This window comes from Schistocerca gregaria, chromosome 1 (assembly GCF_023897955.1).
Source record: "Schistocerca gregaria isolate iqSchGreg1 chromosome 1, iqSchGreg1.2, whole genome shotgun sequence".
In the NCBI taxonomy this organism is placed as follows: domain Eukaryota; kingdom Metazoa; phylum Arthropoda; class Insecta; order Orthoptera; family Acrididae; genus Schistocerca; species Schistocerca gregaria.
Genome location: NC_064920.1, coordinates 410,477,660 through 410,497,571, shown reverse-complemented (window position 1 = coordinate 410,497,571; position 19,912 = coordinate 410,477,660). Strand labels below are relative to the sequence as shown.

The 19,912-nt window shown below is 42.5% G+C and overlaps 1 protein-coding gene across 1 annotated transcript in view; it reads right to left on the bottom strand.

Moving 5' to 3' along the window:
• LOC126349718 (kinesin-like protein KIF12) overlaps window positions 1–19,912 on the bottom strand; it is a 568,557-nt gene that overhangs the window by 136,321 nt on the left and 412,324 nt on the right. Inside the window, exon 9 of the mRNA XM_050002454.1 lies at window positions 8,793–8,937. Within this exon, the coding sequence (XP_049858411.1) occupies window positions 8,793–8,937 (145 nt within the window). The remainder of the gene's footprint in view (window positions 1–8,792; window positions 8,938–19,912) is intronic.

The following is a 19,912-nucleotide window of genomic DNA, read 5'->3' as shown; positions in this document are numbered from 1 at the left end:
AGTCTTTCGCGACGGAGTCCTTGCATAAATAGTTTTCGGTTTACTTGCCGCGTCAAATTTGGATAAAATCCCGAGCTTTCGATGACTACCTCCGCCATCTTCATCAGGGGTAAAACTGACTGTCGTGGAGCGGTGAGGACTTTGGGTAGATCGCTATACGGTCTATCCAAGGTCCACAAGGTTGGGGTCCCGTTGAGTCATATTGTTAGTGTTATTGGGTCTCCTACATATAGGTTGGCAAAATACTTAACCAAAGTATTATCACCTATAGTCGGCCACTGTAGCCATCATACTAATAACTCAAAAATGTTTGTTGACATAAAGCAGATGAGGATAGGTCCGAATGACGTCATGATTAGCCTAGATGTGGTCTCTTTGTTTACAAAGGTACCGGTGGAAGATACGTTAAAACTGTTGGCTGGTCATTTCTCTCCTGAAATACGGAAGTTATTTCGACACACTTTGACGATCACCAATTTTTTGTATGGTGGAAAATATTACGAAATGATTGACGCAACAGCCATGGGTTCGCTACTGTCACTAGCCATAGCTAACTTCTTCATGGAGGATTTCGAAGAATGAGCGTTGAACAGTGCTCCCTAACGTCCGTCCTGCTTCTTCGTGTATGTTGACGATACATTTTTAATATGGCCACATGGCAATGAGGCATTGCAGCAGTTTGTTGATCATTTGAATGGTATACATCAGAACATAAGATTTACAGTGGAGGTGGAGGAGGATGGGATGTTACCCTTCATAGATGTGCTGGTGGAGCGAAAATCAGATGGACGTCTCGGACATTCTGTCTACAGAAAACCGACGCATACAGTTTTATATCTAGACGCACGTAGTTTTCACCACCCAGCTCAGAAGAGAGCTATGCTGGATACCTTGGTGCACAGAGGAAGGACTATTTCGGACAAGGATCATCTCGGCTCCGAGATTAACCATCTGACGACGGTATTCAGAAAAAAATGGATACTCTGATGGTGATATCAGATCTACTCTGGCTAAGAAACCTAGGAAGGACGCTGTTCGAACAGATCAGGAGGACCAACACATCGCGCGGCTACCATTCTGTGGTGAAACGACCAGCAAGATCGGCAGAGTTCTGAGCCGGCAGGGAAACAGATCAGTCTCCCGGCCACCCAGGAAGATTAAGGAAATGTTGCGACCTGTGAAAGATAGTCTCGACCTGAGAGTACCGGGAATTTACTGCATTCCTTGCGAGTGTGGCAAAAATTATGTGGGCCAGTCTATAAGAACTGTTGCCTATCGCTGTGGGGAACATCAGCGTCACCTAAAATACAAGTAACTTGAAAAATCAGCGGTGGCTGAGCACAGTTTGTTAAATAAACATAAGATTTCATCGATGAAACAAGAATACTGGCTCACGCTTCAAAGTATTAGGACTCTGAAACTTCCTGGCAGTTTAAAACTGTGTGCCCGACAGAGACTCGAACTCGGGACCTTTGCCTTTCGCGGGCAAGTGCTCTACCATGTGAGGACCGGGTGTGAGTCGTGCTTCGGTAGCTCAGATGGTAGAGCACTTGCCCGCGAAAGGCAAAGGTCCCGAGTTCGAGTCTCGGTCGGGCACACAGTTTTAATCTGCCAGGAAGTTTCATATCAGCGCACACTCCGCTGCAGAGTGAAAATCTCATTCTGGTATTGGGACTCTGTCATCAGGGAAGGAGTTGAAATTATACTTTGTAAAAATAATTTCAACAGAGACTCCGGATATGCACTCAGCAATGCATGGAAGCGCGCAGTTGATAAAGAAAGAGCACAGAGGGCGACTTCATACATTCCTCGTAGTTTTCCGCCTGTCGCGATGGATGGCGCTGCAAGCAACGCTGGATAAAGAGCGCAAAAAAACCTATGGACATAGAGGCCGCCACCTCCGCACGCGCCGTTTTCACCGTAATGTCATCCAGCCAATGAGAAGCCTTCCATTGCTTATAAAAGCGGAAGCCTACCAGTCCATGACAGTCAGTTTTACCCCTGACGAATGTGAAGGAGGTAGTCATCGAAAGCTAGGGATTTTATCCAAATTTGACGCGGCAAGTAAACCGAGAACTATTTATGCATCCGTCAAGAAGGTTCAACGAGATAGAACTGCAACCCTTACAGAATTGCTGCTGATTTCAATGTTGGGCCATCAACAAGTGCCAGCGTGCGAACCATTCAATGAAACGTCATCGATATGGGCTTTCGGAGCCGGAGGCCCACTCGTGTAACCGTGATGACTGCAAGACACAAAGCTTTGCGCCTCGCCTGGGCCCGTTAACTCCGACATTGACTGTTGATGACTGGAAACATGTTGCCTGGTCGGACGAGTCTCGTTTCAAATTGTATCGACCTGGTGGACTTGTGTTGGTACAGAGACAACCTCATGAATCCATGGACCCTGCATGTCAGCATGCATGTCAGATTCTAACTGGTGGAGGTTGTGTAATTGTGTGGGACGTGTGCAGTTGGAGTGATATTAGACTCCTGATACGTCTAGATACGTGTCTGACAGGTGACGCGTATAAGCATATTGTCTGATCACCTGTACCCATTCATGTCCGCTGTGCATTCCAACGAACTTGAACAATTCCAGCAGGACAATGAGACACCAGACACGTTCAGAATTTCTACAGAGTGGTACCAGGAACACTCTTCTGAGTTTAAACACTTCCGCTGGCCACCAAACTCCCCAGACGTTATTGATCATGTCTGGGACGCCTTGCAACGTGCTGTTCAGAAGGGATCTCCACCCCCTCTTACTCTTACGGATTCATGGACAGTGCTGCAGGGTTCATGGTGTCATTTCCATCCAGTACTACTTCAGACATTAATCGAGTCCACGCCACGTCGTGTTGCGGCACTGCTGCGATCTTGCGGGGGCCCTGCACGATATAGGAAGGCGTGCCAGTTTCTTTGGCTCTTCAGTGTATGACAGTCTGTGTTAGTGTGTAATGTATTCTCTAAATATCTTATGCATTTACGAAAGGTGTGCTATACTGCCAAAAGAAATCAATGAGCTGGATGTGAAGGTAAACTGCTAATAAGTAACTGTAGAAAAGCCCCAAAATAGGCACCCTGCAATTTAGAATTACATGAAATTTAAAAGCTTCTGTGTGTTGTCAGTTTTCCTCCAGCCACTGGACGAGTATTGTGAATGCTTCTTGAGGGACTCTACAGTCGTCTGGACGAAATTATTATTTGTGAAGGGAAGGAAAACTGTACAAAATGGTCATATTGTTATTGGTCAGTTGTTTCCATTCAAAGATGGACTTTACCCTATCGAATCTACATCTACATTTACATTTATACTCCGCAAGCCACCCAACGGTGTGTGGCGGAGGGCACTTTACGTGCCACTGTCATTACCTCTCTTTCCTGTTCCAGCCTCGTATGGTCCGCGGGAAGAACGACTGTCTGAAAGCGTCCGTGCGCGCTCCAATCTCTCTAATTTTACATTCGTGATCTCCTAGGGAGGAGTAAGTAGGAGGAAGCAATATATTCGATACCTCATCCAGAAACGCACCCTCTCGAAACCTGGCGAGCAAGCTACACCGCAATGCAGAGGGCCTCTCTTGCAGAATTTGCCACTTGAGTTTGTTAAACATCTCCGTAACGCTATCACGGTTACCAAATAACCCTGTGACGAAACGCGCCGCTCTCCTTTGGATCTTCTCTATCTCTTCCGTCAACCCGATCTGGTACGGATCCCACACTGATGAGCAATACTCAAGTATAGGTCGAACGAGTGCTTTGTAAGCCACCTCCTTTGTTGATGAACTACATTTTCTAAGGACTCTCCCAATGAATCTCAACCTTGTACCCGCCTTACCAACAATTAATTTTATATGATCATTCCACTTCAAATTGTTCCGCACACACACTCACAGATATTTTACAGAAGTAACTACTACCAGTGTTTGTTCCGCTATCATATAATCATACAATAAAGGATCCTTCTTTCTATGTATTCGCAATACATTACATTTGTCTATGTTAAGGGTCAGTTGCCACTCCCTGCACCAAGCGCCTATCCGCTGCAGATATTCCTGCATTTCGCTACAATTTTCTAATGCTGCAACTTCTCTGTACACTACAGCATCATCCGCGAAAAGCCGCATGGAACTTCCAACACTATCTACTACGTCATTTATATATATATTGTGAAAAGCAATGGTCCCATAACACTCCCCTGTGGCACACCAGAGGTTACTTTAACGTCTGTAGACGTCTCTCCATTGATAACAACATGTAGTGTTCTGTTTGCTAAAAACTTTTCAATCCAGCCACACAGCTGGTCTGATATTCCGTAGGCTCTTACTTTGTTTATCAGGCGACAGTGCGGAACTGTATCGAACGCCTTCCGGAAGTCAAGAAAAATAGCATGTACCTGGGAGCCTGTGGCACTTACCATCACACTAATGGCCCATTATACATGACCAGAGATCGTTCTACCCTACCGAACACTTTGATGTCTCATTGATACTGAGTGTGGGATTCAAAAACCTTCATCTCCATGATCTACATGTTTAATTTGAAACACTAATCGCTATTCTCACTAGGAGACAATAAGATAAGGCACGTATATCACACTGAGAATGAGATTTGCAAAGTCAAGGGACGTCTCAAGCGTGACATTATATTCACAGTCTGTGACAGAGACATACAGTGGAATGGAAACGGGGAATTCTGCATTTAGAGACTCATCCGTTAGCATTATTCTGAGACATTATTCTCCATTGAAATATCAGAAGACAGATTGGTATGAATGAAGGCAAGCTGCCGTAGATGAATGTGAAACTACGGGGGTTGGACAAAAATTTGTAAACACCAAAAACATTATACATTACCATGGTTAATGCGGTGTAGAAAGACAGTTGGCATTCAAAACAGCTACTAGTCGTCTCGGAATGAATAAATACTGGCCCTGTATGGTTTTACAGAAATCTTATACCATCCTTACTGCAAAATTGTTGCATTTCAGGGAACGACGGTAGCTATGGTTAGCGATCTAGTATCTTTATCTCGTAAGTAGAGTCACATTCTAAATAGCGACAGAAATCGGCCGCGTCCTTAACAAAGTGAGCATCCAAGCATTCACATGACGTGATCTAGGAAGACCTGACTTTGGATGGACGGGCGAGGATTCCATCCCCGTTCCTTTTCAATGCCAGACCATTGGCTTAATCACCATGATAACTCGCCCAGTGAAGTATTTACCAAATTTTAGTTAATGTTTTGCTTCCGCGTTGCATCGGTTTCGATTTTGCTTTACTCAAACTAAAATGAAACTTAATTTTACCAAAGATCTGACATCGTATATAAAGGGTAGTCGAAAACAGTCTGCAGGGCTCGTAAGGTTGTTAACAGCAGGATGTGCTAAGAAACAACTGCTAAGAAAAAAATCCGATACTTTGCGCCGTTTCCGAGTTATGCAGCACTGAAGTTGGCCTATCAGGCAGTACGCGCACAGGTTCAAGCGGCCCGCCAAATACAACAAATTAGTGTCAGTTGTTCTCATAGCGCACGAGAGTGCTCAGCTTTTGGCTCGGGTTCAATCCAGACTACCGTCCCATGTCCAATTTTTGTATCATCCTCTTGTTAGGTATTAAGAAACCACAGGAAGAACATATTTTGCGACACCGTCTCTGGCGGGCAGCTTGGATTTAGGCACGAAATGGGCTGACTGACCAAAGGCAATGTTACAGGAACACGGAAACGGCGCAACGAATAGAATTTTTTCTTGACAATTACTTTTCAGCACAAGCTACCCTGCAACACCCTTACAACTTTTTCAAACTGTTACTGGTCATTCCGTAAATAAATGGACGTTTGAGATTAAGAGATTTCGGACACCGTTTGACCGATCACCATAAAGTTGGCACAAGCAGGATACTCTAAAATTCCTCTTAAATCTTCCAGGACTTGTAGAGAACACTGAGAAGACAGTGTTTTGAACTGTCAAGATCCTACCGTTTCCATGCTAGAACCATTTGAAAACATGTTGGTAACGCGATCAAATTTATTAGGTGTAACCCAGTATATAATTTGTTTACAATTCCATTCATTAATACTCAAACAAACAAAGAGGAAACTTAACCAGTTTTCACTACTAAAGCTGTTTACAGTTCAACCGTTTTACTTTTTTGAAAGACAGGATAGCCTTTTGATTCACTACAAGTACGGTGCACACACTGTATGTACGAATGGCATTCGGAGGATGGACGGTTTTTAGCTCTACCTCTTCCAATTCGGGTGTGCGGCGTGTGCTTAGAGCACCAGTTACGCCTGTTGACAGTGAAGGTACCCCTTTGTCTAAGCCATGGCGTAATTGTGGCGAAACGTGTATACGATGTAGACGGACGCTGTGGATAACGAAGAGCAGACCTTCCATTACCGTGAGCTTTTGAGCTTTGCCGTACAGAAGGATCATGTCGGAGTATTCTGCAAACGTGTGCTCAGCCATGTTGCTTTAACACTCACAGACACGTGAATGAGCCTCTTACCAGGTGAGAGAGGTAGGACAGACGTCAAATGACATCAGCCGAACAGACGTAACCCCCCCTCCTCCCACCCCCCCCCCCCACCCCCCACGACTACCCTGTTGCGTACCTACGTAGAAAACATTTTTTCAGACGGCTGTGGCACGGGAATGGTACATTTCCGGACATGTTTTCCAATTAAAAACATTGTCTACTCAGTGCCCTCTACAAGTCCTAAAAATCTGTTAGGAGAATTTTCTAGCACATTGCACATATATTTTTTCAAGGAGAAAATTTCTACGCTATCTACATGTATTTTTTCAAGGAGAAGATTTCTACGCTATCTACTATACTGTAGCTCGTCACTAAACAGCACCGCGGAATATCTATACCGTTAAGTCAACTAAAAACTCGTATCGACACCTCATTCCTCAAATATAGAAATAGTGGTTGTGATTATGGTTAGTAATTGGTGATTGAGTTTGGAATGGCATACCATTTTCATTCTGTTGAGTGGTAGACGTCAATATCAGTGACGATTCTTCTTTTGTTAATAGGCGAATGACATTCCACTTTCCTTTTCTTGACAGACGAAAGAAATCTTCGGACGGACTATCTCCCACCAAAAATTCAGATGTGTGTGAAATCTTATGGGACTTAACTTCCAAGGTCATCAGTCCCTAAGCTTACACACTAATTAACCTAAATTATCCTAAGGACAAACACAGACACACACACACACACACACACCCATGCCCGAGGGAGGACTCGAACCTCCGCCGGGACCAGCCGCACAATCCAGGACACCAAAAATTAAGTATTGGAAATTGCTTGAAATACCACCCAAAAAATCAAACATTGGGAGATGAACCAGACATGCGCGTGAGCTGTCGGCCTGTAGAACTGGTGACGCTTCTAAAGAGCGAGGCAAGCGGTGGGAATCTGTGCGAATCAGAATCCGTGCTTCCAAAGCTGCTGAAAAATAGCAGGTATCGTTCCCACAGAACTTATGTCAACTTCACAACTGAATATCTTACAGAGGGGTTTCTTCCGAAAATCGCCAACAACGTCAGGAATCACGATTGGCTCTAAATATGATGACGTCAGTCGAAACAATAATAAGACTCAATTGAAAATTCCCGTTGCGGTTACGAAATACAAATCCGTTGACACAGTTAGAGAAGACGATCGAGCTGTTAATTACCCAGTAGAATTTCTGAATTAATTGGAGCCTGCTGGAATGTCAGCGCTCATATTGACGTTGAGAGCTGGCTCACCAGTGCTGCTCCTTCGGAATCTCAACACGCCAAAGTAGTGCAACGGAACCAGAACTTTCGTGAAAAACACTGATCCCGAATATGTTTGAAGCAACAATAATTAACAGCAGACGGAAGGAGGAGATGTGCTGATTCTGCGCATTCTAGTGATTCCCCACTGATTTGCCCTTCACGTTCAAACGACTAAAGTTTCCCCTTGCGTCTTGCTTTCGGGATGACAATCAACAAAGCTCAAGGGTCGTCACTGGGCGTTGTAGGAATAAATTTAGAAAATCCACGTTTTTTTCATGGTGAACTACATGTTGCTTACTCCAGAGTAAGAACTCCAAAAGCTCTGTACATATATACACCAAATCAAAATACCAAAAATATTGATTAGCCATTCGCGTGACGTTATTAGCATTACTGAAATTATTTTACGTATGTAGCAAACAGAATAGTCAAACGTATTCCTCATTCACGCCATTTAGTAATAAAATTTGTGTAGTTCTGTACAAATTTATACCGTCAACAATATAAGAATCTCATCAACATGAACGATAAATTTTCCACATTTTTTCTACAGGGAATTATAGATTCTAAATTACATGCAGATCATCCTATTTTGTGCATGCTCTGATAAAGAAATATACATTGGCAGGTCAACGACTGCCAGTTTTCGCTACATCTAAATAAAACCTTAGAGAACTAACAATCTTGATATCAGAAACGGAACAGAACTCTGTTTAAAATACTGTAGAAAATATTTAATGTTCGTCGTTAGATGTAAAGAAAACACTAGATGTGACATTTTAAGAAATCTGATTGTTGAATGTTCTATCAGTGTTGTTACTTCTTAATTAAATTCAATGCAAAATGTTTAGACGGCGTTGACACACATTTCTCACAACCTGCACATAAGTAAAAATACTTTCTCGTAATTTAGTGATGGCGTATTCCTGAGGCGTTTTCTTTGTTAACTAGATGAATACGGGAATTATTCACAATCAGTTTCCGATATCTCGCGAAGGTATGATGAATAACTTACCGAGCACCATGAGACTTTTGTTAATGTTGTTGGCCTCCTCGAGCGTTTTGCCTTCGCTGTGTGTCTTCTTGGTCATCTCGCTGCCGGCCAGGTCCACGAAGTTGATTTTACCCTGCTTCGTTAAAAATACTCCTTCATTGCCGACCTGAAACGCGTACACAGACATTTCAGAAAGAATTTAGGAAGGGACAAAATATAATGATAAAAAACACTTTAATATAAATTAAACCGAGGGACATATACAGATGACGTTAGTATCGCGCCCACAATGTATAAAAGGTAAAAGGACAATGCAGTGGCGAAATTGGCATTTATACTCAGGTGATTCACCTGAAAAGGTTACGGATTTAGTTATGGCCGCACGACAGGAATTAACATACTCCGAACGTGGAATGGTAGTTGGAGCTAGACACATGGAACATCCATTTCGGAAATGGTTAGGAAATTGAGTATTCCGAGATCCTCAGGTCAAAAATAGGCCGAGAATATCAAATTTCAGGCATTACTTCTCACTACGGACAATGCAGTGGCCGACGGTCTTCAGTTAACGATCGATACCGGTGCCGTTTGCGTAATGTTGTAAGTGCTAATAGACAAGCAACAATATGTGAATAACGAATAATCGGAGAAATGAATGTGCATGTACGGCGAACGCATCCGTTAGGGCAGTGCGGCGAAATTTGGCGTTAATGGGCTGTGGCAGCAGACAACCAACGCGAGAGCGTCTGTTAACAGCACGACGTCACCAGCAGCGTCTCTCTGAGTCGTGACCATGTCGGTTGGACCATAGCCGACTGCAAAACCCTCGCCTAGCCAGATGTTTCCCGGTTTCAGTAACAGCTGATGGTAGGCTCGAGTCTGGCGCAGACCCCACGAAGCCATCGACCGAAGTAGCCAACAAGCATTGTGCAAGCTAGGATGGCTGCGTAATGGTGTGGACTGTGGATACATGGAATATACTGGGTCCTCTGGTCCAACTCAACCAATCATTGACTAGAAATGGTTATGTTCGATTACTTGGAGACCATTTGCATTCATGGACTTCATGTTCCCAAACAAAGATGTAAATGGGCCACACCTGCTCGAGACTAGTGGATTCTGGACAATTCCAGCAAATGATTTGCTCACCCAGACAGGAATCATACAGAACATTTGTGGAACGTAATCGAAATGTCAGTTTATGCACAAAATCCTGCACGGCGACAGTTCCGCAATTGAGGACAGCTATAGAGACAACATGGATCAATGGTTCTGCAGGCTACTTCCAACGACTTGTTGAGTCCAGGCCACGTCGAGCTGCCGCCCCACGCCATGGAAAAGGTATGTCCGGCGGGATGCTAGGAGGTATCACAAGGCTTTTGTCACCCCAGTGCAATTAAACTCAAGAAAAGTTACATTAGATTTATTAAACCGATGATGCTCAAAGGCGAGTGACGTAAGATGCGTCTCACTAGGGGGTGAGTGCCCTAGGCACCGATTCGTTAGGGGCATATTTCTGTGACATGCGGAAAAGGTGAGGAGGAGCTGAAGAAAAGAGAGTGCGGAAGGGCGAAATAGGAGGAGGAAGAAGAAGGAGGATGAGGGATTGAAAAGGAACGAAGAGATTGGAAGAGAAGTAGTGGATTGAAAAACATGGGGCTTGGGGGGGGGGGGGGGGAGGTGTTGGAAGAGTTGGATGGGATTGTAGGAGAAGGAGAAAATCGGAGGCTGTTAAACAGTGAGTGAGATGGGGAGATATGACAGGAAACAATGAGATGCGGATTTGATTTTTTACGAGACCCAAATCTCCCTCGTATGGAGAGTTTGTTTCTTGCTTTTGTTTATTTGCTGGAGTCACTCTCGTTGTGCCAAGTGAGAGGGTGTAACGAAAGTGTAAACACTAGGTTTTGCGTTTATTATTTTTATTTGTCACGGATTTGTACTGATTGGTGATGAAAAAATGATCACGTTATTGTTGCATGCAGTGTGACACTAGAATGTGTAACTATTTAAACGTGCACCTTTTACTTCCTTTCAAAGTTCTGTTGATCACAATCAACGAATCAAGAGCGTAGTATCAATGAGTATTAACCACAAAAATGAGGAATCTTCAGTGAGAAAAGGGTGTGTCTGTGTGGGGGGCGGAGGGGGGGGGGGGGGGAAGGACGGCACAGTTTACCCGTTAAGCTACTGTTGACGCCCAGTACTACTCTAAGACATGCAGATATTCGCTATGTACACTGAACTGATTAACGAAAGTGCTAAAATTATTGATACCGCTAACGTTGACCTTACGTCATAAAAAGCAGATTAGGACAGGCAAAATTCTCTAGAAAAGAAGTCTACTAATGAATAATACTGGAAAATGTAACTATCGAACCCAGGAGTATGTGCAAGTGAGTCGTGGACTGTGAGAAAACCAGAAAAGAAAATTGAAATGTCTGAGATGTGGTGCTACGGAAGGTTGTTAAAAATTACAGGGACGGATAAGATACGAATTGAGGAGGTTCTCCACAGATCGGTCAGAACACTAACGTGTAGAAGAAGAGCCAGCATAACAGGAGATGTGTTAAGTCATCAGGGAATAACTTCCATGGCACTTGAGAGACTTGTTGGGGGTGAACACTGTAGTTGTGGGGGAAGACGGGTTTTGGAATACATCCAACAAATAATTGGAGACTTAGGGTTTCAGTGCTACTCCGAGATGAAGGCGATGGCACAGGAAAGGAATTAGTGGCGGGCTGCATCAAAATAGCTGAAAACAGATGACAAAAAGAATTGTTTAGTTAGCTTGTCGCCAAATGCCAGTTTCTACGTGTAATACTGTTTCAACAACAGGTAGCTCCCATACTAATACACTTCAGCGGTCTGTGAGAATACCAGTAACGTCATAATGCTGTTTCTTTTCCACTGCGTACGGTTGACATTGTTGATAAGAAGAGGAAGTCTATAAAATTCGTTTACCTTGCTGTGTTCACGAAGTATGGTAAATAAGAAAATTTTAATCACAATAAGAAACATAAATATGTATTTCATGTTGTAAATAAAATATTAAAAAGCCGAAATGAAAACTTCAAATCAAGAACCCAAATGCTTGATTTTGTCTCATATGCCCAATTTTATTTTATATATGTTGTCTAATCTTTAAGTGCTCCTCGTCCTCTAGTGTGATGCAGAGGCTAGGATACCTAGCTCTCACCCACGACGTCCGAGTTCCATTCCTGGTACTAGAACTATAGTTCTGTGCTGCTCATCGTGTGCTACTTGCCGAGACTTTTAGCAGGACCGCCATAAATGGTACAACGTCGTGTATGAGTGGGAACGTCAGTATTTTCATGTCTTACCAACTTGTTTCATTAGGGTAATTTGTCATGATTTTTGTGTGAAAAACATGGTTAAAATTACGTAATGCCTCAGAATCAATTCACTTCTCAAGACATCCACGGATAGTGTAATGGAATGGGAAATGGACACCACAATGAGAAGCTTTATTGTCGGGTGCTACGATTGCGCTCCTAAAGGTGTGGGAGAAGGGTGAATAGTATGAGACAGGCAAAAATTTTTAATCGATTTTAGATGTATCAAAATTAGAGAATTACTTTATTTCAAAGGCGGCTATCCAATTTCAGTCATCAAGGGTTGTTATTCGAGTCACCAAACTCTACAGTAAATTTAGAACCGAGTAAGATCATAAGTGAAAAGCAGTAGGTGTCGTCTCCTGATATAAAATTCTTTATGTGATCTGGTCTGAGGCCGGCCGGGGTGGCCAAGCGGTTAAAGGCGCTACAGTCTGGAAACGCGCGATCGCTACGGTCGCAGGTTGGAATCCTGCCTAGGGCATGGATGTGTGTGATGTCCTTAGGTTAGTTAGGTTTAAGTAGTTCTAAGTTCTAGGGGACTAATGACCACAGCAGTTGAATCCCATAGTGCTCAGAGCCATTTGAACCATTAGGATCATTGCAAATTTTGGCGATATACATCTCAGTAAATTAGCTTACCGCGCCTATTTTCATTCTTTGCTTTCGTATGGCATCATATTCTGTGGTGACTCATCATTAATTAAAAGTGTGTTCATTGCACAAAAGCTTGTAATCAGAATAATTGCTGGAGATCATCAAAGATCATCCTGCAGACACTTATTTAAAGAGCTAGGGATCTGCACTGTAGCTTCGCAATATATATATTCACTTATGAAATTTGTTATTAACAATCCGAACGAATTCAAAAGTAATAGCAGTGTACATGGCTACAACACTTGGATAAAGGATGATCTTCACTACTCAAGGTTAAATTTAACTTTGGCTTAGAAGGGGGTAAATTATGCTGCCACAAAAGTCTTTGGTCACTTACCTAATTAGCATCGAAATTCTGACAGATAACCATATAGCATTGAAAAGGAAATTAAAAGAATTTCTGAATGGCAACTCCTTCTACTCATTAGATGAATTTTTGGATATAGTAAGTGGGTAATTTCTCCACCCCCACCCTAAAAATATTGTCATGTAATATTTTGTGTAATGTAATATCTTGGATAGGCACATTTTATTAACCTGACACGTTCCACATCATTATGAAGTGTCGTATTCATGATCTATGGAACAATTACTAATCTAATCTACAAACACGTTTAGCCCGATGAGTCAAAACGTAACGACCAGTCGCTGTAATTGCGTGTTGGTACACCTGTGGAACGCAGTACAGCAGCTGTTTTCCGTGGCAAGGATTCGACGAGTCCCTAGTGGCTCCCCGGAGATACGTGGCACCAGATGTCTAGGCACGGGTCACACAATTCCCGTAAATTGCGAGCAGGTGGTTTACAGGAGCGGTGCTGGCGGCCGATATCGCCACCAGTGCGTACCACCTTCAGATCAGGGGAATATGGCGGGCAGATACCAATGCGAGTTCACTACCATGCCCCTCAAACCACTCTAGCACGGTTATGGTTCTGATACGGACACTTATTCTGCTGGAAGATACCATCGTCTTCGGGGAAGACATCAGGCGTGAGGGGACGCAGCTGCTTCGATTACGTTCACGTAGTCCACAACTGTCCTGGTGTCTTGGATTGCTACTACGGGTCCATGGAAGCCCAGGTGAATGCCTCCCATAGCACAATACTGCCCGAGCCATTCGCCTGGATCCGGCGTATTCAGACACTACCATCGAGCAACCTGATTTATCCGATCAGGTGACACGTTTTCTTTGATTCGCGGTGACTATGGTCATAATCCACTGTAGTCATAATTGACAATGTCGTTGAGTCAATTTGAGAAGATGCAAGTGTCGTCTACTACAGAGCGCCATGTTCAGCTATGTGCGATCGATGAACGATGTACTCTTAAACACTTCTGCCTGCACCAGCGTTATACCGTCGCCAGTTGTTGTCGGTGTGGTCTTCAGTCCAAAGACTGGTTCGAAGCAGCCCTCCATGCTACTCTATCCTGTGCAAGCCTCTGCATATCCGAGTAGCTACTGCAACCTACATCCTTCTGAATCTGCTTAGTGTGTTCTTCTCTTGGTCTTTCTTTACGATTTTTACTCTCCACGCTGCCCTCAAATGATAAGTTTGTGATCCCTTGATGCCTCAGGACATGTCCTACCAACCGAACCTTCTTCTAGTCAAGTTGTGCCACAAACTTCTCTTCTTTCCAATCTTATTCAGTACCTCCTCATTAGTTACGTGACCTAACCTTCAACATTCTTCTGTAGCACCACATTTCGAAAGCTTCTATTCTCTTCTTGTCCAAACTATTTATTGTCCATGTTTCACTTCCATACATGGCTACACTCCATACAAATACTTTCAGAAACGACTTCCTGACACTTAAATCTGTACTCGATGTTAACAAATTTCTCTTCTTCACAAACGCTTTCCTTGCCATCACCAATCTACATTTTATATCTTCTCTATTTCGACCCTCCTCAGTTATTTTGCTGCCCAATTAGCAAAACTCATCTACTGCTTTAAGTGTCTCATTTCCTAATCTAATTCCCTCAGCGTCACCCGACTTAATTCGACTACATTCCATTATACTCGTTTTGCTTTTGTTGATGTTCATCTTATACCCTCCTTTCAAGACACGGTCCATTCCATTCAACTGCTCTTCCAAGTCCTCTGCTGTCTCTGACACAATTACAATGTCATCGGAAAACCTCAGAGTTTTTATTTCTTCTCCATGGACTTTAATACCTACTCCGAATTTTTCTTTTGTTTCCTTTACTGCTTGCTCAATATACAGATTGAATAACATCGGGGAGAGGCTACAACCCTGTCTTACTCCCTTCTCAACCATTACCTCCCTTTCGGCCCCTCGACTCTTATAAGTGCCTTCTGTTTTCTGTACAAGTTGTAAATAGTCTTTCGCTCGCTGTATTTTACCCCTGCCACCTTCAGAATTTGAAAGAGACTCTTTCATTCAACATTGTCAGACGCTTTCTATGGCGTCATAACTGTAACGTACCGCTGCTTCAGAGAAGGGGCCAACCTCCGACGTCCACGTACAGTGAACATCCAACATCTCGTCTCCCACTCGTGGTTTTACCGTCCTTCAATCAATTTCAATAGTTGATCACAGCAGTAGCAAGCAAAAAGCTGAACAGCTTCGCCGTTCCCGGACGCCTGCCCATAATAATCTCATCTGTGTCAAAGTAGTTTATGTCACTGGATTTACTCATTCGCTGCCCGTATCGTCGCTAGTATGAGCTCCCATTCGTTTCTGCTCCGGTCGTATATTTTCCTTACCCTCAATGCCACCACGTAGCATGCAGTATTACGGTAGGCAATAGTAATAATGTTTTGCTTCATCAGTGTAGCTGTTCTGTTGTCGGGCTTGCGTTCCTGCGTGCAACTCATGACCTTGTAGTTCCGTGTTTAAGTATTAGATATAGTTACGTAATAGTTGGAGTAAATAATTGACATCAGTGATTATAGGTTGAAAGCCATCTTTTAGACTCTTCTTTCATTTACAGTATAAGTAAGCGAAGTGATAAGTAATTAAGATGGAATGAAGACACTTTATGCTCTGCTCTCATCCACTACGGAAATAATATTTTATGCTGCGCAGTAAAAGAATATCTGTACTGTGCAGTTTGTGTGTATAGTCCTGTTGACCGTTCAGGTAATTGGGGCGGGGTTTAAAGTTTGAGTTTATTTGACCATGGGAATGAACACACAAAGGTACTCTTCTCCAGTTTCTGGGACTCGCTAACGCTGCTTTCTCGCATGAACGTGAAGACTTCTTGCAGCTAACGTCGTTTTATTTATTAAGTTTAGATGCTTCTTTCGTGAGTGTGCCGAGATATCCAGGTGTTTACGGTGAGAGCATTGCTTGCTAGCGTGCTTTGTCGTGATATTCTATTATCTGATTTTTCAGCTCAACAGATATGATGCTTTGTGACCAACTTTAGACCTCTTATTCCGATCGAGGCTTTGTTCATTGTACAAGGAACAATATTGCTCTTTTATAAAGTCATCCGTGGATATAGATCACGATTCACGTTATTTTACTACTAATTTAATAAGACGAGTACGATGAGGATTTGAGAATGTATGGGTTTATTTCGTTCTGTTTTGATAATACCCGTTACTGTATTCTAGCATGATTCATTGGAGGACACGTATAACTTTTGTATTCAATGTCCATGCTTATTGATTAAAAAATAAGAGAAATTCCAAATTTCGGCTTAATCATTTTATCCTAAAGTCATTTATAATAGTTTACAATTGTCATGTGCAATTCCCGTGTGCTTCCTTCCCCGTTTTCTACAGTCGTAGTTGATGGGGGCACAGTTCACTGAGTACACAGAAGTTGAAAATACTGCTTCAGTTGTAAGGTTCCTTTTGCTTAAAACACGACCGGATTCGGGCTCTTGTGTGCCCATCAACAGGTGTTGTACTGAAAATAAACAAGAGACCGAAGCTAATGTGTTATATTGAACTTTATTTTTGGTTTTTATGTGTGCTACAGCGTGTAAAAACTATTATTAGCTTCAGTATCTTGTTTATTTTCAGTACAACACCTGATGACTGGCATATAAGAGTCCGAAACCGGTCGTGTTTTAAATATAATTAACCTTACAACTGAAGCGGTACTTTGAACCTCTGCTATAACGCTCAGTTGCGGATGTTCCTCTGACAGGATTGTTTGTTGTCGAATACGATTGACTTAAACAAAAATGCTATCATAAGAAATTTGCTATTGGCGGAAAAAAGATATTTCTTTCTTTGCATGGATATTACAGCTAACATACGGTAAGTTTCTCTATAAGAGAAAACGCACTTACTCGTTGGCAATTGCGATAGAATGAAACGGCTCTAAGTACTATGGGACTTAACATCTATGGTCATCAGTCCCCTAGAACTTAGAACTACTTAAACCTAATTAACCTAAGGACACCATACACATCCATGCCCGAGGTAGGATTCGAACCTGCGACCGTAGCAGCCGCGTGGTTCCGCCTAGAACCGCATGACCACAGCGGCCGGCTGCGATAGAATGACTGAACGTCATGATTATAATTTTGCACTACATGAACGTGACTGTAACTGTGGTTGTGTTGAAGATGGTTGCTGCGTCTTCATCACTGACGTCCCTCGCTGGATGCGGGAAACATGCTACGGCGTGAAACGCCGGGGTCTCGTCATTAGTGTCTACTGCAGCTGGCACGTGCGCATGCATTAGGCGCGCGTGCCGTGATTCGATATGGAATGGCAGAAGGCTTCACGTTCTGACAGCCACGGCAAGCGTTTAGCGGGACACGCACTGTGTTCCCTACAACTCGGTAAATTGCCTACAGCGACAAATCGCGCATCCTAGTTACCGTGGTTGCCGCCCTTCAGGGCGTCACGGTTGTATGAAGTAAGACTCGCGCATGGGCTTTTTCGGTATTTGTGACTCACACACCATGTAATTAAAGATTATTACATTCCTACGCCGCGTCAAATACAACTACTAAATTTTTTTCGCGTAACTCTACAGCAAAGATCAAGCCCGTTAATATAGGATATACAGTTTGCATAGATGCTTTTCATATTTCCTAATTAGTTCACGACACTGATCGCCACATTGAACCTTATTTTTAATGGATCAGAATGCTAACGCTCCTTTTAAAAGGACAACAATGTTTCAAGTTTGACTGTAAACAACAGTGTTTGTGGTAAATGATTAAGTTTACTTTTGTTTCCTTGGTTACTGATAAGTGAAATTGTAAAACAAGTGATGTACTGGTTCGTGCCTCTTAAATTACTTGTAAAAGTGGTCGCGTTACCATAATGTTGTCAAATGGTTGTAACACGGAAACGGTACGTTTCCCATCATGGGTTCCACTTTAAAATATTGTCTACTCAGTTTCCTCCTCACGTTCTACAAGTTGGTATGGAGAATTTTCGAGCATGCGGTATAATATAGGTACATAAATACCACTGCAACATGTGTTGGTAAACGTATCCAAACATTACGGACAATATTTAGATAGTAATTTTTCAGTTTTTAATTGCTGTTTTTGACTGATTAATTAAATTCTTCTCATGTTTTCACACATAATTTAAATCCAGCCACAGCTACATAATCTGAATGACACCAGTGGAGCGAGCAGATCATTTTCTGTAAGGCAGATGTGCCACTTGTATGTATCCTACAGATGTTCAAGGTACAGTTAATGAAAAGTAAATATGGTTTTCATTATGTGAAAATTGCTATCATTTTAATATTATAGGCAAACTATTCAGCCGGGCGGAGTGGCCGTGCGATTCTAGGCGCTACAGTCTGGAACCGAGCAGCCGCTGCGGTCGCAGGTTCGAATCCTGCCTCGGGAATGGATGTGTGTGATGTCCTTAGGTTAGTTAGGTTTAATTAGTTCTAAGTTCTAGGCGACTGATGACCTCATAAGTTAAGTCGCATAGTGCTCAGAGCCATTTGAACCATTTTTTTGAACCAAACTATTCACCCAAAAATGTTATGTTATATATAATATTAATCAGCTTCTCAGTGCACAGCTTGTAGTATCTCAAGTTTTAAGCTATCACGTCATGATAAGAAGTTGTAGTTCAGACTGATGAACGATCCTGTCAGTTGTTTGCTGTTGCTGCCGCCTTTGCGTGGGTAAGTCACTGTCACAGGTAGGACAGAGCGGACTTAGAATATTTATCATCTGTGGACACTTGTGGTCAGATATTTTGGTGAGAGTTGAGACTTTAACTCTGGCGTAGCTATGAACTGATACAAGCAGTATTTACTTATGTTTAAAGCGATTTGCAAACCACTAAATTGGGGCTCGAGCTACATTTAGATCGAAATAGCGATAGCAATTAAATCTTCAACAGTCCGCTGTTTAATATGTGTAACTGTTTAATAAACAGTGGCAATTTTTTATAATTAAACTCGTTGTTGGGTTACCCCGTATACACGCAAAAATACAAATCCAACCAAACAGAATTAATTTAAATTTATAGTGAGCGACAGACGGCGACCATGGCCCTTATGATACAAAAACGAGCGGAAGAAATAATCCACAAGTTGCATTGACCTACAATTTAATGATGTACTATTTCAAGCTATATGATTATTCCCATCAGAACCGAAACCAAACCTACACCAACAACTTTAGTTCAGGAATGTTTGATGAAGTAACATGAAAATCATGAGGAGATACATTGTTTGAAGTCATTTTGCAGGTAATTCAGTAGGTAAAAGGCGATAAAATCAAAAAATCATGCATTAGGAAGCTATAGTGCAGAATGGGATAGAAGGCAGACTTACAGGTGAATGTAGGCTTCAGAACGAGGATGAGAGAGGAAAACGACTGCTTAGGTTGTATAATAAATTTTTGTGTGTTGCAGCAAATACCTGGTTCAAAAGTCACAACAGGACCAGATAATTTTGGAAAAGGTCAGTAGGCACAGGAGCATAACATCTTATTTAAATCACGCTGAAGTGAAGATTCCGAAATCAGACATTAGACTGCAAAACATATCCAGGAGAAGATTAAGACTCTGATAACAATTTAGTAATGATGAAGAGTAGGTTAAGTTTAAAAGTATGGTCAAGAAGAATCAATGAGTAAAGAAATAGCATACTAAGTTACTGAGGAACTGTGCTATAGAAACTGCTGGAAGCTACAGATACTGCGAAAAAGAACACTAC